Below are 20,138 nucleotides of genomic sequence, written 5' to 3' on the forward strand. Positions count from 1 at the left end.
GTCCAGGTCAGGGATCCTGGAGGTCATGAGGTCCTTTTATGCTGACCTTCTTGGGAGGAAAGAGCTTGACCGTGACAGGATGGAAAGCTTTTTGGACTCTACTCCAGGTCTAAATTATGAAGATGTCCCATTGATGAATTTGACAGAGGAGATCACAGTTGAAGAGGTGATGAGGGCAATTGAACAGCTTGCCATCAAAAAGTCACCTGGACTGGATGGCTTGACGGCTGAGTTTTACAAAGTCTTTAAGTCTAATCTGGCCCCACATTTGGTAGGGGTTTTTAACAGTTGCCTTGCTGAGGGGGTGCTTTCCCCTTTCATGAGGCACTTGGCTGTGATTCTTCTTTCAAAAGGTAAAGATCCTTCAATAATTGAGAACTGGTGCCCCATCAGCCTTCTCAATGTTGATAAAAATTTGCTGGCAAAGATATTTTTCTGGCGCCTATCGTCAGTAGCAGAGTCTTTGCTTTCTCGTCATCAGCACAGTTCGGTTCAGGGTAAGAGCCCCTTCACAGCAGTTTTAGCTGTCCTGGAGGCTTTGGAGCAGTGCAGGGCTGCAGGCTGGGGAAAGTATTTGCTGACAATGGATCAGGCAAATGCTTTTGATTGTTTTAACCATGAGTACCTGTGGTTGCTCTTTAGCAAGTACGTTCTGCCAGGTGGTTTTGTCGATTGGTTGAAAGTCTTGTATAAGGGGGCAGAACGCTTTCCTCTTGTTAATGGTTGGGTTGGGCAGTCCTTTGAGATTGGCTCTGAAGTGCATCAGGATTGTCCCCTGGGTCCCCTGCCCTATGTGTTTGCAATCGACCTCTTCATGAGGAGGCTAGAGAGTGGCATGTTGTGTGGTGTACCAGTGGGGCTCCCGAGTGAGCCGCCATTGAGGGTTGTTGCCTATGCGGGCGATGTGTTGGTGATTATCACTGGGACCGATGAAACAGAGGAGGTGGTATCTCTGACATCACATTACTCTGAAGCTTCAGGCTCCAAGATCAGTCAGGAAAAGAGTGAAGTTTTCTGGATGGGAAAGGAAGGTGAGGGGTTTGATCTCCCGGACACCTTTCCAGTGCCCCAGGAAAAAATTAAGATACTAGGCATTGAATTCGGAACCGGCGGTTATGGCCTAAAAAACTGGGAAGGCAGACTGGAAATTGCCAATACTAAGGTGGTCAGCTGGAAGAGATATAAGTCATCTCTGAGGGAAAGGGTTGATCTGATTAAGACTTACCTGATTCAGATTTTCTTGTATGTCAGCTTTGTCTGCATCTTGCCAGTGTCTTTCTATGCTAGGGTCAGTAGTGTGTTCTTCCAGATGCTGTGGGGGAACAGACTGAACCCCATCAAGAGGAATGTAACCTATCTATCCAGGAGGGAGGGTGGCTTAGGTATGGTCAACCCAGTTCTTTTCTTTTTGTTGCTTTTTCTCAATTTTAACATTGGTAATATGCTTTCAGTGGAACCTCCTGGATGGGTAGGCATATTTAGATCTTGGTTTAGGCCTTTTCTACGACTTTGGGAAGAAGGTGGCCAAGTGAAGAATCTCAGGGGTTATCGTGGTCAGCTACCAGCCTATGTCGCTCGGTGCCTGAAGATACTACAGCAGTAGCGATTGTTGGCTGAAGATCTCAGATCGGTTTCCGAGGAAAGTCCTTATGAGTTGAGTCTTGAGTGAAGTCTTTCATGACCCACTGGCCTTAAGGGATTGCCCAGGCAAAGTTTTGAGGGCAGGGTTAAGACTGATTAATTTGGATAGAGCCCCCCTTAAATTTAGGAATATGGCCTGGTTGTGCTTCCATGGAAGACGCTATGTTCGGGGCAATTTGAAATTCCGCAGTGAGATAGATCGTAGCTGTCCTCGGGAGGAGTGTGCAGGTGAGGAAGAGACTATGGACCATTTTCTGCTTCATTGCCCTTTTAATATAGAGGTGTACAAACAGGTGGGGAAGGCCCTCAGTGTTCCTTTCCTCTCCAGGCTGGGTTATGATTAGTGGGTGTATGGAGCATTCAATACTGGTGGGGTTTTTTGTTTGGATACACTTTTTTTGTTAGCCTAGTAGCCCGTTATTTCCCCTGGAATGCACGGTGTCTGGTCTGCACTTGGCATAAAATCCTTCTCATTGAGGTGGTGGCGTATGCCATTTTGCATGAGGTGGCAAAGATTCCAGAGTTTGAGAGAGACGAGCTGAGTCGGGGGGCTTGGTTGAAGGCGTGGAGGGGATTCAAGCCTCCCTGACTGCCAGGAGTCTCTTTCCCAGGTGTGGCTGTCTGTTTCTTATCACCTTAGATTATTATTTTTTTGATTAATTTTTATAAATGGTTGCACATATAGGTGATGGGTTGTGCCTCTTAGGCCCTCTCTGCTGCTTTACGTAAATAGTTTTCTAAAAATGTTTTGGTAGTGAACTATGTATATATTGTATATATCCTGAACATGGATGTGTATTCCTTTGATTTCTGTTGAAGTTTTGTACTATGGTTTTGTTTTTTACTTTTGCATAAAATTGGTTGCTTGATTCGTTTCAATAAAAGATCAATAGTGTCCTATCATTGGTGTCAGTGGAAGGAATAGTGCCCCATCATTGGTGTCAGTGGGAGGAATAGTTCCCCATCATTGGTGTCAGTGGGGGGAATAGTTCCCCATCATTGGTGTCAGGGCACTATTCCTAATACTATCGTTGATGTCAGTGGAAGGAATAGTGCCCTATCATTGCAAAGGGCCATATTTGGTCCGCAGGCCACAGTTTCAAGATCACTGCTCTACAGTAATGGATACACAATATGTGCCCCAGAACAAATGGTTTCAGTACATTTCTCGATCACTGACCTGGAACAACTGTCTGTTTAAAAAAATCAATAAAATCTATATATATGTTTTGTTCTCTCAACAGCTCACTTCCTGGCACTCTCCGTAGACAATGCACGTGGCACCCTGGCGGTTCTAAGAAGTGTAACTTTTTTCCCAGTTGATCTGGGAGCAGTCTGTCTGGTAAGGTTTTCTTTAAAGGGATTGTCTAGTCTGAAGCAAGATCATAATATGTAACATTTTTTTAAAATCATGTTGTGATTGTGAAATAATCTGCAGTGGAAAGTCAGCAGTTTTTTGGTCATGTGTTTAGATCTCTGACTCTGAGCTGCACGTTGCATGAAGTTGGGAGCTCACTAGCTGTGATGTCATCCACCTTTTGCTGAATACACCAAAGAAATATATAAAGAATAAAGCGTGTGGTTGGTAGGACATACCCCTGAATGGGTCTGGGAAATCATTATTAACCATGGGTGCATTGCATTATTGCATGCAAGTTTAACATGCAGTATTTGTGCACTAAAATCCTCAAAAAGTGCCATGCTAAAAATTGACAAATAAAGGATGAACAATAAATAATCATGTAGACAAATTAAGTGAAAAAAAAGAAAAGTCCGAATAAATGTGCAAGTGACATAAACAGTCCCAAATGGTGCAAATTACACGGACTCGCCAGAGTGTTGATAATAGTTGAAAACACCGACACCTCACGTGCTCCGCCACCTATAGTGCAGTAAAACTCTTATAAAAGAACAATTGAACTTTTTATAAGAGAAAGAGTTAAATGTGTTTGTGTATTTCCTGCTCAGGATTAGAAGGCTCCACTGATTCCGCTGCTACCTCGCATCTATGACATCCATGGACAAACATAGTGGAATCATTAGGGAAAAAAGTGGCCAGGAAAGCCACATGTTTCAGTGTGAAACCGCATTATAAGGATTTTATTAAAATAAATTATTAGATACTGACAAAAAGATAAAATATGACAAGCACTCATTGATAACAAAAAAAAAAACAGTACTGGGAATCAAACCAACAACTTCCCGGTTCCGGAGTGCGTGGTGATGTCACGAGCGATGGCTCTTCCCTGAGCGTTTCGTCATAACTGACGTCGTTGGGAGCGCAGAAAGAATTTGTACACCGTGTTAGGCAGCTCATTCATTTTGAATGGCCAACACACATGAAAAGGGGAAAGGACAATGTTTAAAATGCAGTGCACCACATTTTCACACACTGCTCTTTTTAAAACCATTACGCGGAGCAATTAGGTATAACATTTTTGTTATTTAACAAAAAATAAGGTTCGAGGTTTTACAATAACATTAAAGCTGTAGTAAAGCCTGCTTTGATATTTTAACCTACAGGTAAGCCTATAATAAGGCTTACTTGTAGTTAAAATGAATATCTTCTAAATGTGCACCACTTAGGAGATATTCACCCTGCATAAAGCCGCTGACATCACTGGTGCATGCACTCTGAAGGCCCGGCGTACCATGTCGGACCTTCAGAATGTCTTGCCGGAATAGGGTTGCCAACTTTTCTTCAAATCAAACCCGAACACTTTAGCGGCACACAGATTTTTTTTTTTTTTGTATAAACTATACATATATTTTGCTATTAAATAATATTTATAATCATATGACGTTAATAACAAAAGTCCCCCTTTACATCAGAGTCCACAAAGTTCCCCTTTTACATCTGAATGCACAGAATTCCCCTATTACATCTGAACTTGCAGAGTTCACTTTCACTGTAAGGGGGGACTCTGCAGACTCTGATGTAAGGGAGAACTCTGGGGACTCTAAGAAATGCTCTGAAAACCCTGATTCAGGGGGAACACTGAGAACGCTGATGTACGGAGAGGGCTCTGCTGTAAGCGCGAACACTGTGGCCTCTGGTGTAAAGGGGAACTCTGATGTAAGGGAGAACCCTGATTTACCTTACTGTGCTCACTCAGAAGCAGGAGAGGGAAGAGGGGGAGGGGTAGGCTCTAGTCACAGGCAGGGATGGATGGTGAGCTCACTCACCCTTTGGCAGTCAGCACCTCTCATTCAGATGTATCTGAGGCTGCTAGACTTCCAATTTCTGGCCCCCACTATCCTTTTCTGAGGGATTGGAGTGTGAGCAGGCACAGAGGCTTAGGGGTGGGAGAAAGAGTGGCAGATTGAGCCCTGTCTCCTCTCCTGTCCATGTGAGGGGGTGGGGGAATTGTTAGTTTTGTTAGTGTTGGCTTTGGGCAGTGTAAAAAAGAGTATAACAGACACTCAGCTTAGCCAACTGCAGCCAGCAAACCTGCTCGGAAGCCATAGTCCAGTCTGAATAATCTGTCCGAGCTTCAGGCAGTCTGAAACCCGGATGCATGATTCCAAACCCGAACTGTCCGGGTGAATCCCAGACAGGTGGCAACCCTATGCCGGAACCGAGTGACGTCATTGTGGCTCCGGCCACTCGCAGCGCTTTTAGCCTGTGAACCCAGAAGAAAGGCCAGGGGAAAATGTCAGCCTTTTCACCGCTGAAAGGGCTTTGTTCTAAGGTAAGTATTTTATAATGTGCTAGTATGTAATGAATACTAGCACATTATGGCTTTGTCTTACAGGTTTAAAAAAAAAATGTAATCTGCAGTGGTTTACTACCATCATTGCATTGGGGCATGCGTTGCACTGGAAGAAGATTGAATATGTGACATGGCTCCATCTGAAACAAGATTCTCACTATAAACCATTACAGAATCTGCTCTGGGATTGTCCTTTGATTTTTCAGAGCATACATGGAAATTCCCAAGGCACTCAGACTTTTAATAACAGACTCTTTTTAATTTGATATTGGTTTGATAGTCTTTCAGAGCCTTTTTTTAAAAACCCATTTTCATGTTTTTTTCTCTTCTAGCTGAGATTTTATTACTATTTTCCTGAAATAAGTGCAAGGCTCACAGTGGGACTGGAAATGCAGGCTCAAGATAAGGACATATGGATAACAGAATCAAGCTATAAAGATGAGTGGAGGAGAGTTTTTATTCCCATCTTCAGCTCTCAACCATTTAAGGTGAGTTTTGTGTCTTAGGCCGCGTACACACGGGCGGACTGTTCGCCCAACTTAGTCCGCTGAACAGTGTTTCAGCGGACAATCCGCTCGTGTGTGGGCTTCAGCGGACAGTTTCAGCGGACAGTCTGACGAACAAAGTCTTTCGGAATTTCCGTAAGACAGTCCGTCCAAACTTGGTTTCAGCGGACAGTCCGCTCGTGAGTAGGCTAGTTCGACAGACTAAGTTTCACGCATTCTCAGAAAGGATTTACACGGCGAAGGTTGCATCGCAGTGTATTGGACGTCGAATTTCTCGTCCCGTCGTACGTGCCGGTCACGTCATCGCGCACGCTTTCAGCGGACTGTTCGTTCATCGTGTGTGGTCAAGTCCGTTCATGCAAATTTTGAGCGGACTGTTTGTCGGATTGTCTGACGAACTTAGTTGGGCGAACAGTCCGCCCGTGTGTACGCGGCCTTAGTATTGGCTGAAGTGGAGTATTATTGCCCCAGTTTTATGTAAAAATGATTGTCTGGTATTGTGTCTTTTTTTTTATTCACACAATTCAAGAGTTGCTGACATGTTTATTTTACATGTCTGGACTAGCCTTTCGCTGCCGGAGGCATTTTCTTAAACCTTTTTTTACATAAAGGCACATTTTAGGTCTGAAGATTACGTAAAGTGGATGTAAACCCGATTCATGAAATTTGACCTGGGCACAGGTCGCAGTATCCGCTCTAATTCATCTCAAAGGTATTCTATTAGGTTGAGGTCAGGATGCTGTGCAGGCCAGTCAAGTTCCTTCATCCCAAAACTCGCTCATCCATGTCTTTATGGACCTTGCTTTGTGCACTGATGCGCAGTCATGTTGAAACAGGAAGGGGCCATCCCCAAACTGTTCCCACAAAGTTGGAAGTATGAAATTGTCCAAAATGTCTTGGTTTGCTGACACCTTCCCTTCACTGGAACTAAGGGGCCAAACCCAACCCATGAAAAACAACCCCGCACCATAATCCCCCCTCCACCAAATGATTTGGACCAGTGTACAAAGCAAGGTCCATAAAGACATGAATGAGCGAGTTTGGGGTGGAGGAACTTGACTGGCTTGCACAGAGTCCTGAACTCAACCCGATAAAACACCTTAGAGTGGAGACTGTGAGCCAGGCCTTCTCATTCAACATCAGCGCCTGACCTCAAAAATGCACTTCTGGAAGAATGGTCAAACATTCCAATAGACATGCAACTAATACTTGTGGACAGACTTCCCCGAAGAATTGAAGCTGTTATAGCTGCAAAGGGTGTGCCAACTCAATATTGAACCCTACGGACTAAGGGGATGCCAATAAAGTTCACGTGTGTGTAAAGGCAGGCGTCCCAATACTTTTGGTATATTCTCCTGTCAGTATCTTCTTTATTGCAAAAAAAAACTGTTGTTTGCATAGTTAAAGTGATTCTAGACTCACAACAGTAAAATCAGTCTGTATATGCAGTAAAGCATGCTTGTTATACTCACTGTGAAACCTAAGGGCTGTTTTAAAAAAAAAGCTGTTTGATCCTGTCTTCTCTGTTCCTCCCCTTCTTCCATCATACTCAATCTATCAGCTGGTGGGCTAGGGGACAAGCTGCATATGCTCAGTTTGGTGTGTATATATTTTTTTTTTTTTTGGGAGGGTGCATGCAATCAGCACAGTCCAGACAGAGGGTTCCGGAATCCTGCAGCCTGATAGGACAGTCAGAGTAGAATGAAAACTCCTCCTACAAGCTTTAACCAGACACAGATAGAAGTCACAAGACTGCTATATACTGCTGATGAGAAAAGGTATTTAGCAGTTTATATTTACTAAAATAATTGCATTTCCATGTTCTGTGTACTGTGGGAGACCAGATATAACGAATGCAGGGTCCTGGGTTTAGTAACACTTTATTGGTTAAAGCCAAACTTGGCACACAGAACTGAAAAAACAGTCACAGTAACTTCTCCCATTTGAACAGCTCAAGTGCAAAGTTTCAGTCAGACAAGCACTACTTTCAGGCAGGTAGCTTCTGCTGTGCTTTTTAGCTAAACCCCACTGCTCTCTGAATCCTTTATTACTGTGATTTTTATTTTTTGTAAAAAAAAATGTAAAAAGACCGAATTTTAAAAAAACAAGTTATTTTTTATTTTGTTCTAAAATTTTAAAACGGGTAATTTTTGTCCGTCATTGATGTACGCTGATGAGGCGGTAGTGATGGACACTGATAGGTGTCAGTGATGGGCACTGATGGGTGGCACTTGTGGGCATTGATAGGTGGCACTTGTGGGCACTTTCAGGTTCCAATTATGAGGCATAATCGCCTTTTCCATTTTGGACCGATGTCCCTTTAAGCTGAGCCGATGATCGGCTTTTTTTTTCTCCTCCACTGTTAGCGTGAGGAGAAAAAAAAACGATCACTGAGCTTTTATTTTGATCATGTGATCAGCTGTCATTGGCTGACAGCTGATCACATGGTAAGGGGCCGGGACCGACCCCTTATTCAGCTCGGTGATCACCTGAGTCCCAGTGACTCGGTGATCACAGCGTGCTCCGCGCACACCCTGCAGGGCGTGCGCAGGGAGCGTGCACAAGGGAGGCCATCATATGAAGGCCTCCCGGTAATTCACATTCGCCCTGTGGCCGTCAATCGGCCATAGCTCGGATATCAGATGATACATATTAACCTTAAAGCGTTCTGGCGAAAACTATTTTTTTTTATTTATTGATCCTATCATCATTACTAATACAATTCAAAAACTAATATACAATGTTTATTATGTATTTAAGAAAAATATAAATTTCTTACTGAATATTTGCTGCCTCCTGTTGTGGCCGTTGCCATCATGATTGTAGGCATGTGAAGCCCAATCGAGATCTCTTCCTACATTTGTTTTGGAGAGATGCATGCTGGGTAACCAGCATGCACCTCTCAATCTCACACATACGCGATTCACCGGGCATAGCGACGATTGTTTCTAAAGTTGCATTTAACAGCGGGCGGCAACAGAGGAAGGTCCCGCCCTGTTGTTATGACAACACCACAGTACTGCCCACACACTCCTGGGAAATGATGTGTCATCACAGGCGAGGGAGGAAGTGACGAGGAGCTCCGTGGACCAGGAAGTGGTAGATTAAGAGCACTACATAGCAACAGGACGATTCTGGTTAGTATAAAGAATTTTTTTCCTCCAAATGTTTTTTTTATAGGTTTAGAGGAGTCTGATTCTGAAAAAAATATTTCAGGGTGGAACTCCGCTTTAATGCTTGTAGGCAGGTGTAGTCCATCTTCCCCACTTTAGGTGAAGCTCAATCGCAGCGGCATTGCAGTTGAAGGTCAAGGGGAACATGGTAACCTGGGTCATTGGGGAAATTATGCGATTGGATGCCGCTTCACCTCCGTTTTCAAAGTGTGAGCCGCACTAGGACTTGTGATGTGTCGCAGAAGACTGCGGGGGGGGGGAAGAAGGGGGCCGAACTTCCGCACAGGGATCTGATCGGAAGTGGGAGTGAGTACCTGTCAAAAACAGAAAAATTTAACTTTAAGCAAAAATACAGAGGATTTATTATTACTTTAACCGTAGCAGAGAAAATTCAGATCTCTTGTCCTGCTAGACAGGACTGTGTGATGTAACAGTGCTGTTTAAATCTCAGAACTGGATAAACAAATACAAATCCTTTATTGGGTAAAACAGCTCCTGTATTGTGTCTTTAGCTAGAAAACTGGAATTTTAATTTAAAAAACAACAAAAAAGCATAATAGGACCCCAAAAACACTATAATTTTCCCTGAAAGGGAGGTTTCTATTTTGATTTGTGAATATATCATGAAAAGATGACAGATCTCTTTTGAATATTATATTGATATTCTACAGCTTCAGTTTTCTCTGGTTAAATAATTCCTTTTTTCGGGCAGCATGGGATTTCTATAAAAATTGCCAAGCAGCGGAGGATTTTATCTCCCAGTACAAAATTACTTACCAATAAATTTCTTGTCAAGGGTTACAGTCCACAATTACTAAAAAGATTCCTATCGGATGGCATAGCTTTGAGATTGAAATGACTTGCTGCAGTTTGTCGGGTTGCCAGTGACATGAGGTCTATTAGAAAATATCAAGCTTCATTTGCGACTGCTTAGAATGTTAGTGAGATCTTCTTTTCATGAGCTGACATATATTAACTTGTGACCCAGTTGTTAAATACGTTTAAACTCCTGTACCTCTGGCCGTTTTTCAGCAGAGATGAAACAATAAAGCATTTGCTGTCAGGAGATGATTAAGAATCTACCCAGATTTTAGGCTATTACGGCTTTGAATTAAGGGGGATTGACCTAGCAAAACATTAAAGAGGAGCTCCAGTCTCTTAAGTGAAAATTAAAAGTCAGGAGCTACAAAAAAATGTAGCTGCTGCCTTATTACCTCCCGGCCCTTTAAGAGGTTTATGATGCCGGGAAGCAGGGCAGGGTGGGGCTTAAGATCACAGGACCCCTGTCATTAGTTGACACGGTGGCCACATAATTCGAAAACCCTCTGCCTCTATATTGCATATTTGCGTGCAAACGGGTTAATAAAGAGCCACTCACCTGTCCCATGATCCAGCGGGGTACTCACCCCAGTTGTTTTCTTCCTGTGTCCTCCCTCGGCAGTGACAGCATATTTTTGTAGGGGCACACCACTGTGACAGCTTGCGGCTTCACAGCCGTGTGCCCACTGTGCATGTGCGAGCAGCACTGTGCTCTGTGACTGGTCCCGAAGTCTTCTGCGACAGGTGCCAGAAAACTTCGGGAGGGAGGGGAACTTTCATGATCACCTAAGACAAGTCTAAGAAAGTGGGAACTGGTACCTCTTAAAATCAGGTACCTGTCGCTCCCGCCTCCCTAAAAGCTCCATTTAAAGTGGAACGTCCGCTTTTTGGGTGGAGCTCAGCTTTAAAAAAGGATTTTATTTTTTAAAGTAAAATTAAAGGGGCACTACAGAGTGAAATAGTATCAAAGTCTACATTTTTGTACTTGAACTGTGATCATTGTTTGGCTGCAGAAATAACATTAGGTGGCTCTGGTATTATTTGACCTCGGGATTGGCTGTAAAAATTCGAAGGTCCTGTGGATGACAATAGGTTGTCCAACTTTGCAAATCAATAATACACTCACTAATGCCCTTTCACCTGTGTATTTACCACTATGCTTGCAGCAAAAGAATCCTTCCCCACTAAGCAGCCACTTAAAATAATGTGTAATTTCTGTGTATTTGTTCCTATTATAAATAATTAAAACACGTGGCGCTAAACCAAGTGACTGTTACACCACTAAATATTATACTACAAGGTGCATCAAATACAGCTCAAAAAAAAATTGTATACATAAATTAAAAAAAAAAAAATGATTAATAGTAAATAAACATTAAAGAGGAAGTAAACCCTGATGAGTTTACTTCCTCTTTCATTCCCTGCAGAGGCTAAACATAATGGACTACTATGCATCGCATAGTAGTCCATTATGTGTCACTTACCTGACACAGGAGCCAGCGAAGTCGCCGCTGTCCCCTGTAGTCCGCCGCATCCATCTTCTTGGTGGGGTCTCGCAGCTCCGGCGAGGCCGCGATGACGTCACTCCCGCGCATGCGCACGGGAGCCGACACGCGCGGCAGCTCCGTCGTTGAGAATGCCGCGCTCAGTGCGCCTGCGCGCCGCTGTCCACGGCGCATGCGCCGTAGACAGCGGTGCCTGTTTTCGGGCAAATATCTCCTAAACCATATAGGTTTAGGAGATATTTCTTGGACCTACAGGTAAGCCTTAATCTAGGCTTACCTGTAGGTCAAAGTGGTTTGTAGGTTTACAACCACTTTAAAGAAAAATAAATAACCCAGTGAATAAGTGATAGTTCACACTATACATTTAAACACTCCTCAGGGAGTATTGCAGAGCATATGCAGTGTTCATATAATGTTGCAAAAGTCCGTGAGTCTCCAAAACATATTTCACTTTAACAAGCAATATTGATCAGTGTTTTTTTCTCTCAAATCGCCTTTCCTTCACCACACCGCTGTGAATTGTGATTACTCTCCCCCTTATGTGAATTAACTCACCGACTAAATCAGCCTCACACTCAATGTGTTTGGCAGAAAAGCGCTTTCCAACCCTTTTCGCAGGGATGTGGATGACAGGCATACAATCCTTCACTTCAGTGGGAGAAAAGCTGACCCAATTGACACTTTCATAGACAGTGCTCTCATGAAATAGAAAAAAGGAAATGCTCCCATAGCGTGATACCGTAAAAAAAAAATTAATCACACATAAGAAGATCCTCTTAAGTTACACTCACATTTAAAAACTTGTAACCACGCCAAATTAGTCAAGCCACAGCACACTTTAACACAGCTGATTGCCAAAGCATTGGTGATTTTTAGCGAACCCAGGGTATGCGAGACATACTCTTTAAATCTCTCACCGCTCCTTGGCCTCGCCAGCACCTTGGTGAAGATAGACGTGAGCCGTCCGATGGTTCCTCTCACTCTCAGTTACCTAGTAGCCACGCCCCGACATGTTTCGTCATTCACTTGACTTAAAATGCAACATTAAAAAGGCAATATTCCTTTTAAAAAAGACTAGCTTGGGGATACCCTAAACCTGCCTGTGAAGTCATACATCTCTACCATAAAAACAAAGTAGTATAGTGGTATTTCTTTTGTTAATAATGCAATGGGGAAATCCCAAAATACTAGACCCTCCTCCTTAAGCAGGATGAGGGTTTGGTATGTGTTTTGTGAGGGAAGTTCCCATAGCATTATTCACAAAATAAAGAAAGCTTGCAGGGAAAAATAAATGAATGTCTTTTTTTCTTTATGTCACTTTTATTATACATGTAAAAAAATGACATTAGATCCATTAGACACCCCCAAAAAAAAGCACCCCCTTCACCTAAAATCAATATCAAGCCCCTTGGATCTGATACAGATGTTAAGGAGGACCCTGTGCCAAAACAATGGCATAGGGTCCCAACCCAAAACCATACCAGACCATTAATCCAATCATGCAACCTGGCTGGTCAGTGAAGAGCTCTATTAACCATACCAGGCCACATGTCTATGATATGGCAGAGGGCCCGTATTGATGAGGACAAGGGCCCCTTCCCCACAGCCTTGGCTCAGTGATTGTGAGGGTGCTGGGTGGGGGTACGACTTATCAGAATCTGGAAGCCCCCTTTAAGATAGAGACTCCCAGATATCTGCATTTTCCTTTACATGAATAAATAAGAAGGAAAAAATACCCCTACTCATTCACAAATATAAAGTTATTTGCAAATAAACACATGCAAGTTTCTGAGACATCCTTTACAGAAAAAGTAAAAAAACGGACAAAATCCAGTTGATTTGAGAACTCGTCTGCTTGCATCACACTGTGAAGCCATATACATGCACCGTTTAGGAGATATTTCACTTGTAGTGTGATGTCGTCATCAGCACATGCGCTGTAAACAAACGGACCACCGTGCCGTTTCTTCTCCCAGCGTGTGCCGTGACTGACGGCTCCCGCGCGCATGCGCAGGAGTGACATCATGTGACTCTAGCCAGTCACAGAGCCGGAGTCTGTGGCCCCTGAAAGAAGAGGGGCGAAGATGGATATGGCCTTTATAGGGGACAGCGTGGGCTTCATTTCCAGGTAAGTGTCACATAATGGGCTAGTATGTGATGCATACTAGCCCATTATGCTTTTCATTTGCAGGCCTTGCGGGGGGCAAAAGAGGAAGTAAAACCCATCTGGGTTTACTTCCTATTTAAGTGTGTTAAAAGTGCTTTAAAACTATATTAGGCTGTCCTGTGCTGGCAACTTGCTGGAGATCCAGAGCTTATTTGTGATCATGCGACAAAAAGAGAAAACATAATCCTTCTTCCTGAATATTTTCTCAATATTGGCTTAACCTTTCTACATTTATAGTTTGTTTAGGGCATACAGTACTTTTTATTTGTACTTCATCATTTGAAATCTTTGGCATTTAGCAGGTAATTACAGGAAGCAAAATAAACCTCAGCAAAAAAAGCTGCGCTAAGGCATTTATTTGATTTCTAACAATAGCTCCCCGACTGCCAAACAATTCTTTGCACTTGAAAATATCCGAAGAGCATTTTGGGAATCATTTGCATTAGAGAAAGCCAGGTGCTGGTATGCAGCTGAGTTCATGTACCATAAAGCCTCCTTCGGGGACTTGGTTTATAAAACTTGACACTCACACGGGAATGCATGTGACCATCTAACTTTTCTGTTTTGTCAGAATTAGAATGGAAGAAAAAAGGTTTCATAGACAGATTAATTGCATATTTTTAACGCATGCAGCGGTGTTTGAATAATGCATATTCTTCATGCCTTATAAAGAACTCAGGAGGTTTTTGTGTTTTTTTTTGTTTTGGAAAATGTTACTAATGCTTTTTTATCATTTAAACATTTTATGGTCTGTATGTGCCAGCTAGAGTACGGGAAATTCCTTTCAAGAAAGCCAACAAAATTCAAAATAATTTCACCAGATGGCCAAAATATCACATTAAAGAGGTTTTAGAGTTTAAAGTGTATGTAAAACCAAAGCTTTTTATTTTGGCTTTGGATTAAGTAGGGAAGGACTAGTACCTTGTCAATATTTTATTGCTGTCTGTGCCCTCATTAGTCAGATTCACCATTTCTATTAGTTCTGAAACAAAAATGAATGGGGAATTCAACATATGTTGTCGATGTAACCCCCTCCTAGTTCAGAGTAGGCTGCTAGGTAAATTTAGTTTAGCTCCCTGTAAATAGCGGAGCAGGGGTTGATTGCTTAGGGCTGTTCAGTGTTTCACAGGCTGCTGTTCTGCTACTAGACATGTACAATTTGTTTTGTTAAAAAACAAATTTGGAACTAATTTTCCACAAATTCAGAAATATCCAAATTAACAAAAACCCGTTTAATTAATTTTTCCAAATATTCGTAAATTTGAATATTCGTAAATTCTAAATGGGAAAATCCGAAAATTCGAAAATCTGAAATAATAACTAACTAAAAATAACTTTAACTATTACTAGCTATTTAATTATAGGTATTGGAATTTCCTTTCAAATTTGGCTGTTAATGAACGTAACGAATACAAATTTATCCGAATTTCCTAATTATCCGAAATAACGAATGCCGTATCTAAGCGAATGGAACATAATGAATAAGGGTCCTTTCACACGGGGCGGATCAGTTCTGATCCGCCCCGTGGATATCCGTTTGCTCAGCGGGGATCACTCCGCCGATCCCCGCTGAGCAGGGAGATGACAGGTCTGTCTCTGCATACTGCGCAGGGACGGACCTGTCACAGCGCAGCTCTCCCCTATGGGAGATCGGATGATGACGGACCGCAGTGCCCGTCGACACCCGATCCGATCCGCAGACGGATGGAAAAATAGCTTTTTCCTCCGTTACACTTTTTCGGATCGGAGCGGGTCGGATGTCAGTGGACATGTCACCGCTGACATCCGACGCTCCATAGAGCTCTATGGAGCACCCGTTCAGGTCCGCCTGAAAAACTGACAGGCGGGCCTGAACGGGACATCAGTGTGAAAGGGGCCTTAACCATTTCACGCCTGCGCTATAGCCAAAAGACGGCTACAGCGCGGACGCTAACTGCTGGGAGGGTGTCCCTGGACATCCTCCTGTTTACTTCTGTGTTGGCTGTGTGCCCAGCCAATCCCAGATCGTGCTAAATGGCCAATCACAGTGGCCATTTAGCACTTGATCGGCCTGTCCAATGAGAGGTGATCTCATATGTAAACATATGAGATCATCTCTCATCGCCGGCTCACACGCTATCTTTGTGTGAGGAGGGAGAGATGAACGGCTGCAGCTGCAGCATCAGTGAGAACACACACACAGTAAAACACACACACACACACAGTGTAAAACACACACACACACACAGTAAAACACACACACACACAATGAAACACACACACACACATGCCCACCTGTCCCCAGTGCCACTTATCAGTGCCATCTGTCCCCAGTGCCACCTGACCTCAGTGCCACCTATCAGTGCCATCTGTCCCCAGTGCCACCTGTCAGTACCATGTGCCCCCAGTGCCAACTATCAATGCCACCTGTCCCCAGTGCCACCTATCAGTGCCACCTGTCCCCAGTGCCACCTGTCCCCAGTGTCACGTGTCCCCAGTGGCACCTGTCAGTGTCACGTGTCATCAGTGCCACGTATGAGTGCCATCTGTCATCAGTGTCAGGTGTCATCAGTGTCACGTATTAGTGCCATCTGTCATCAGTGTCACGTATTAGTGCCATCTGTCATCAGTGTCACATCAGTGTCACATGTCATCAGTGCCACATATTAGTTCCATCTATCATCGGTGTTACGTTTCATCTGTGCCACGTATTAGTGCCATTTGTCATCGGTGTCACGTACCATCAGTGCCACGTTTCATTGTCCTGGTGCTCCAGGACCTTCAAAAGTGTAATAGGTAGTCAACAAGTTAGTGTAATTTATGCTCCTAGAACACGTGACGGTGCTCCCTGCATGTTGGGCCTCTCTAATTGGCAAGGCTGTGAAAAAGTCCCACACATGTGGTATCGTAATACTCAGGAGGAGTAGCAGAATGTATTTTGGGGAGTTATTTGTGGTATACACATGCCATGTGAGAGAAATAACCTATTACAATGACAATTTTGTTGGGAAAAAAATAAAAAATAAAGAAATCTTCATTTTGCAAAGAATTGTGGGAAAAAATGACAACACCAAAAACCTCACCATGCATCTTACTAAATACCTTGGAATGTCTACTTTCCAAAAAAGGGGTAATTTGGGGGGTATTTGTACTTTCCTGGCTTGTTGCAAGAAATGAGATAGGCCACCAGTACATCAGGTGTGATCAATTTTTTATGATTTGCACCACAGCTTGTAGACTCTATAACTTTCACAAAGACCAAATAATATCCACGAATTTGGGTTATTTTTTCCACAGATATGTAGCAGTATAAATTGTGGCCAAAATTCATGAACATTTTTTTTATCACAGAAACAAAGAAAATGTGTTTTTTTTTCAAAATTTTTGGTCTTTTTTCATTTATAGCGCAAAAAATAAAAAACCCAGAGGTGATCAAATACCACCAAAATAAAGCTCTATTTGTTTGAAAAAAAGGACAAAAAATTCATTTGGGTACAGTATTACATGACTGAGTAATTGTCATTCAAAGTGTGAGAGCACCGAAAGCTGAAAATTGGTCTGGGTAGGAGGGGGGGTTAAGTGTCCAGTAGTCAAGTGGTTAATAATAATAATAGATAATACTAATAATAAAAAAGTTTTATTATTATTATTATTTGTTATTAATTTGTTCCTATTTGTTTAGATGCTGCATTTGTTATTTCGGTTAATTCGTAACTTTGGATAAATTCATATTCATTATGTTCACTAACAGCCAAATTTGAAAGGAAATTCCAATACCTATAATGTAATAGTTAGTAATTAATAGTTAGTTATTCTTTCGAATTTTCAATCTTATTTTCGGATTTTCTCATTTACAAATTTTCAAATCTATGAATTTACGAATTGCGATTAAAACAAATCACCTGAAAAATGAAAGAAAAAAACAAATGAAGCAAAAACTGACAAATATTTCGGCAGTGCACATGTCTATCTGCTACTCCCCCTGTCTTCTAGAGACTGCTAGAGTGAGAGGAGGAGCAGGACAGGCAGAGTGTATATTTATAGGATTCCAACCAATCCCTGAGGAGGTGTGCCCAGAAGGTGGAGGGGGAGCCCATACGTAGTCTGAGGCCTGGAGAGCAGATTTCCTTCCTTCCTGCAGAAGGAAATCCCTGCTCACGGGCTCTGCCCAAGGGCGGAGAAAACTAGAGCAACCAGAGTGAAGATATTAAGGTGTCAGCTAGGCTTAGCTGGGGACCTACTGTAGAACCTTGTTCATCACCAAAACAAGAGGTGGAGGGAAACTCTTTCAATGGGTATACCTGTTCTGGAAACAACTGTCTAAGTGGAATTCTAATAATTTCTTAGGGATTTAATTTCACTTCCTGTTGTGTCTCTGGGACAAGAATTAAAAACATCTTACTGCCACCAATGTGTGACACATGTTGGTGGCATCAGGAGGTTTTACACACATTCCAGGTGTGTATGTATCTCACAAGTGGACTGTGGCTTTCAGGTGAAAATGATTAGGTGGCTCTACAGCCACCTGATGGCTTTCACAGACCTCTAGAGGTGTTCCTTCCTCCCAGCGACCTCCTTGCCATGCATCCTAGTCTCCGCTGTCCTACCTGTAGGTTCAGGACCTGCATGGCAGGTGTTTCCCGGTAGAGGGGAGAGAGACCAGTGACGTATGACGGGACTAGAAAAAGAAAGTTCAGTAGCCAATAGCTGCCCTTGCATAGTTTTTGGTCCGTCGGAATAGCATACAGACGAACGGTTTTCCCGATAGGAATTGATTCCGTTGTAAAGATTTAAAACATGTTCTATTTCTATGTCTGTCAGAATTTTTGAATAAAGAAGTCCGATGAAGCCCACACACGATCGGAATATCCAATGAAATGATTCCGTCTGACCTTTTCTGCCGGAAAGTCCGGTCGTGTGTACGCGGCATAATGTTAACCAACTTATACTGTGCTGTACAAAAAATAGAAAGGTAGCAGTTATCATATTGTAATATCTATGCCTAGAAGGCTGAATTGGTGAAGCTGTTTATTTTCTTGCAGTTCTATTTAGACATGATTTTGATTTACATACCTCTGCCGCACAGTGCGTCCAGGAGTGTGACTTTACAATTTTCTGTTACAGGGAAACAACACAGCCTGGTCATGTCCCTAACCCAAGCCGGCTGATTGGATAACAAGTCATTCCTGTGTTCTCCTCCTTTAGAGCTGTATTTGCTCTCTGTATATATTTGCTGTTCTCCAGCAATGCAAGATCTGCGCTCCCTGATGTATCTGCCATGTTCTCCAGTCCATACTCTGGTCTGGTGTCTTCTGTATTTGGTCACTGCATTGCCACTGATGAGATAACTCTGGTGCATGCGTGCCAAAGTAACACCATGCCCTCACTCAGCTAAACTATTGGCATTTTACATACTGTATACCAGTTTAGACAATTGTTAGCAGACTTATAAAGAAGTTCCCTACATTTATGCATACAAAGTATCTTCTGCCAAATAACTGTATCTGCTACCAATTTATTTTTTGGGGACTTCAGTTCCATTTGAAACAAGTGTTAATTGTATTTCCAGTGGGGGAACATTTCTAATAAATTTTTCACTGCCTACTTTTTTATTTTAATTTTATATGACTTATTAAATGCTGGCTCTTACACTTTATTGTATTAAACACAGAGAATTGTGGATTACCCACTAGAGGGAGCCCTCCGTGCACGTTCTCTCTTAAAACTTGTGGAGATCTGATATCAGATACACCGTGAGTGCATAGTTATCAGTGAGCATGTCGACTCATAGACTTGCATTTTGAGATGGAGCAGTAAAGCATATCCATTGTGTAGCACTGCTAATCAGGAAGAAAGATCTGCACATGCAATGAACAAAATGAGTGGCCCTGTGTTCACAAAATAAATCCTTTTGCAAGGCCTTTGCAAGGCTTTTAAAGCATTAAGGGCTCATTTACACTTGCTTCGGCTTCAACAAGGCTTCGGACACACTTTGTTAAAGCTCTCTGAACGCTAATCAAAGCCCCTGTCACTAAAAAAAAGGGTTAGCTTACAGTCCTGTGTACACCTGCTTTTGCTTTGCTTTGACTTTGCTTAAAAAATTATACCCCATGTAGCTTCAGTGGTGCTTCAAAGCGTCTTCAAAGCCTCCATAGAAGTCTATGGCAAACCTCGCTTAAGGCCCCACTGAAACCCCACCGAAGCCTCATCGAAGCCCCACAAAGCCTCACTGAAGTGCCACCAGGAGCTTTGACTAGCGTTCAGAGAGCTTTAACAAAACGTGTCCGAAGCCATTTTTTGAAGCAAGTGTAAACTAGCCCTAAAGGATAAGTTCACCTTTGGGAACATGTTACATGCTCCAACCATTTTATGGTGGAACATATAACATGTCCCCCAATGCTGCAGCTGCTGCCCGATCCCCACACTCCCTGTGGACAGCAGTATGGGGAGAAGTTCCCTGTACTGGCTGTCACTTTTAGAAATCAGCATGGCCATGCAGGACTTTGCATACATGGCCGCGTCATTCATTCGCACAGCTCTATGTGTGAATAAACTACAAGCCCTTTGCGTCTGTCACAGTGTAGTTCTTAATGAACAATCATGGCTCTGTGGAGCGCCATGGTAGTTCATTGATT

General features: G+C 42.8%; 1 protein-coding gene across 1 annotated transcript in view; it reads left to right on the plus strand.

Moving 5' to 3' along the window:
* Positions 1–20,138, plus strand: part of MALRD1 (MAM and LDL receptor class A domain containing 1) — a 696,170-nt gene that overhangs the window by 29,507 nt on the left and 646,525 nt on the right. Inside the window, exons 3-4 of the mRNA XM_077490931.1 lie at positions 2,886–2,983; positions 5,687–5,842. Of these exons, the coding sequence (XP_077347057.1) occupies positions 2,886–2,983; positions 5,687–5,842 (254 nt within the window). The remainder of the gene's footprint in view (positions 1–2,885; positions 2,984–5,686; positions 5,843–20,138) is intronic.

Source organism: Lithobates pipiens, unplaced genomic scaffold, assembly GCF_037356315.1.
Source record: "Lithobates pipiens isolate NorthernLeopardFrog02 unplaced genomic scaffold, aLitPip1_a1.2 Scaffold_19, whole genome shotgun sequence".
NCBI lineage: Eukaryota > Metazoa > Chordata > Amphibia > Anura > Ranidae > Lithobates > Lithobates pipiens.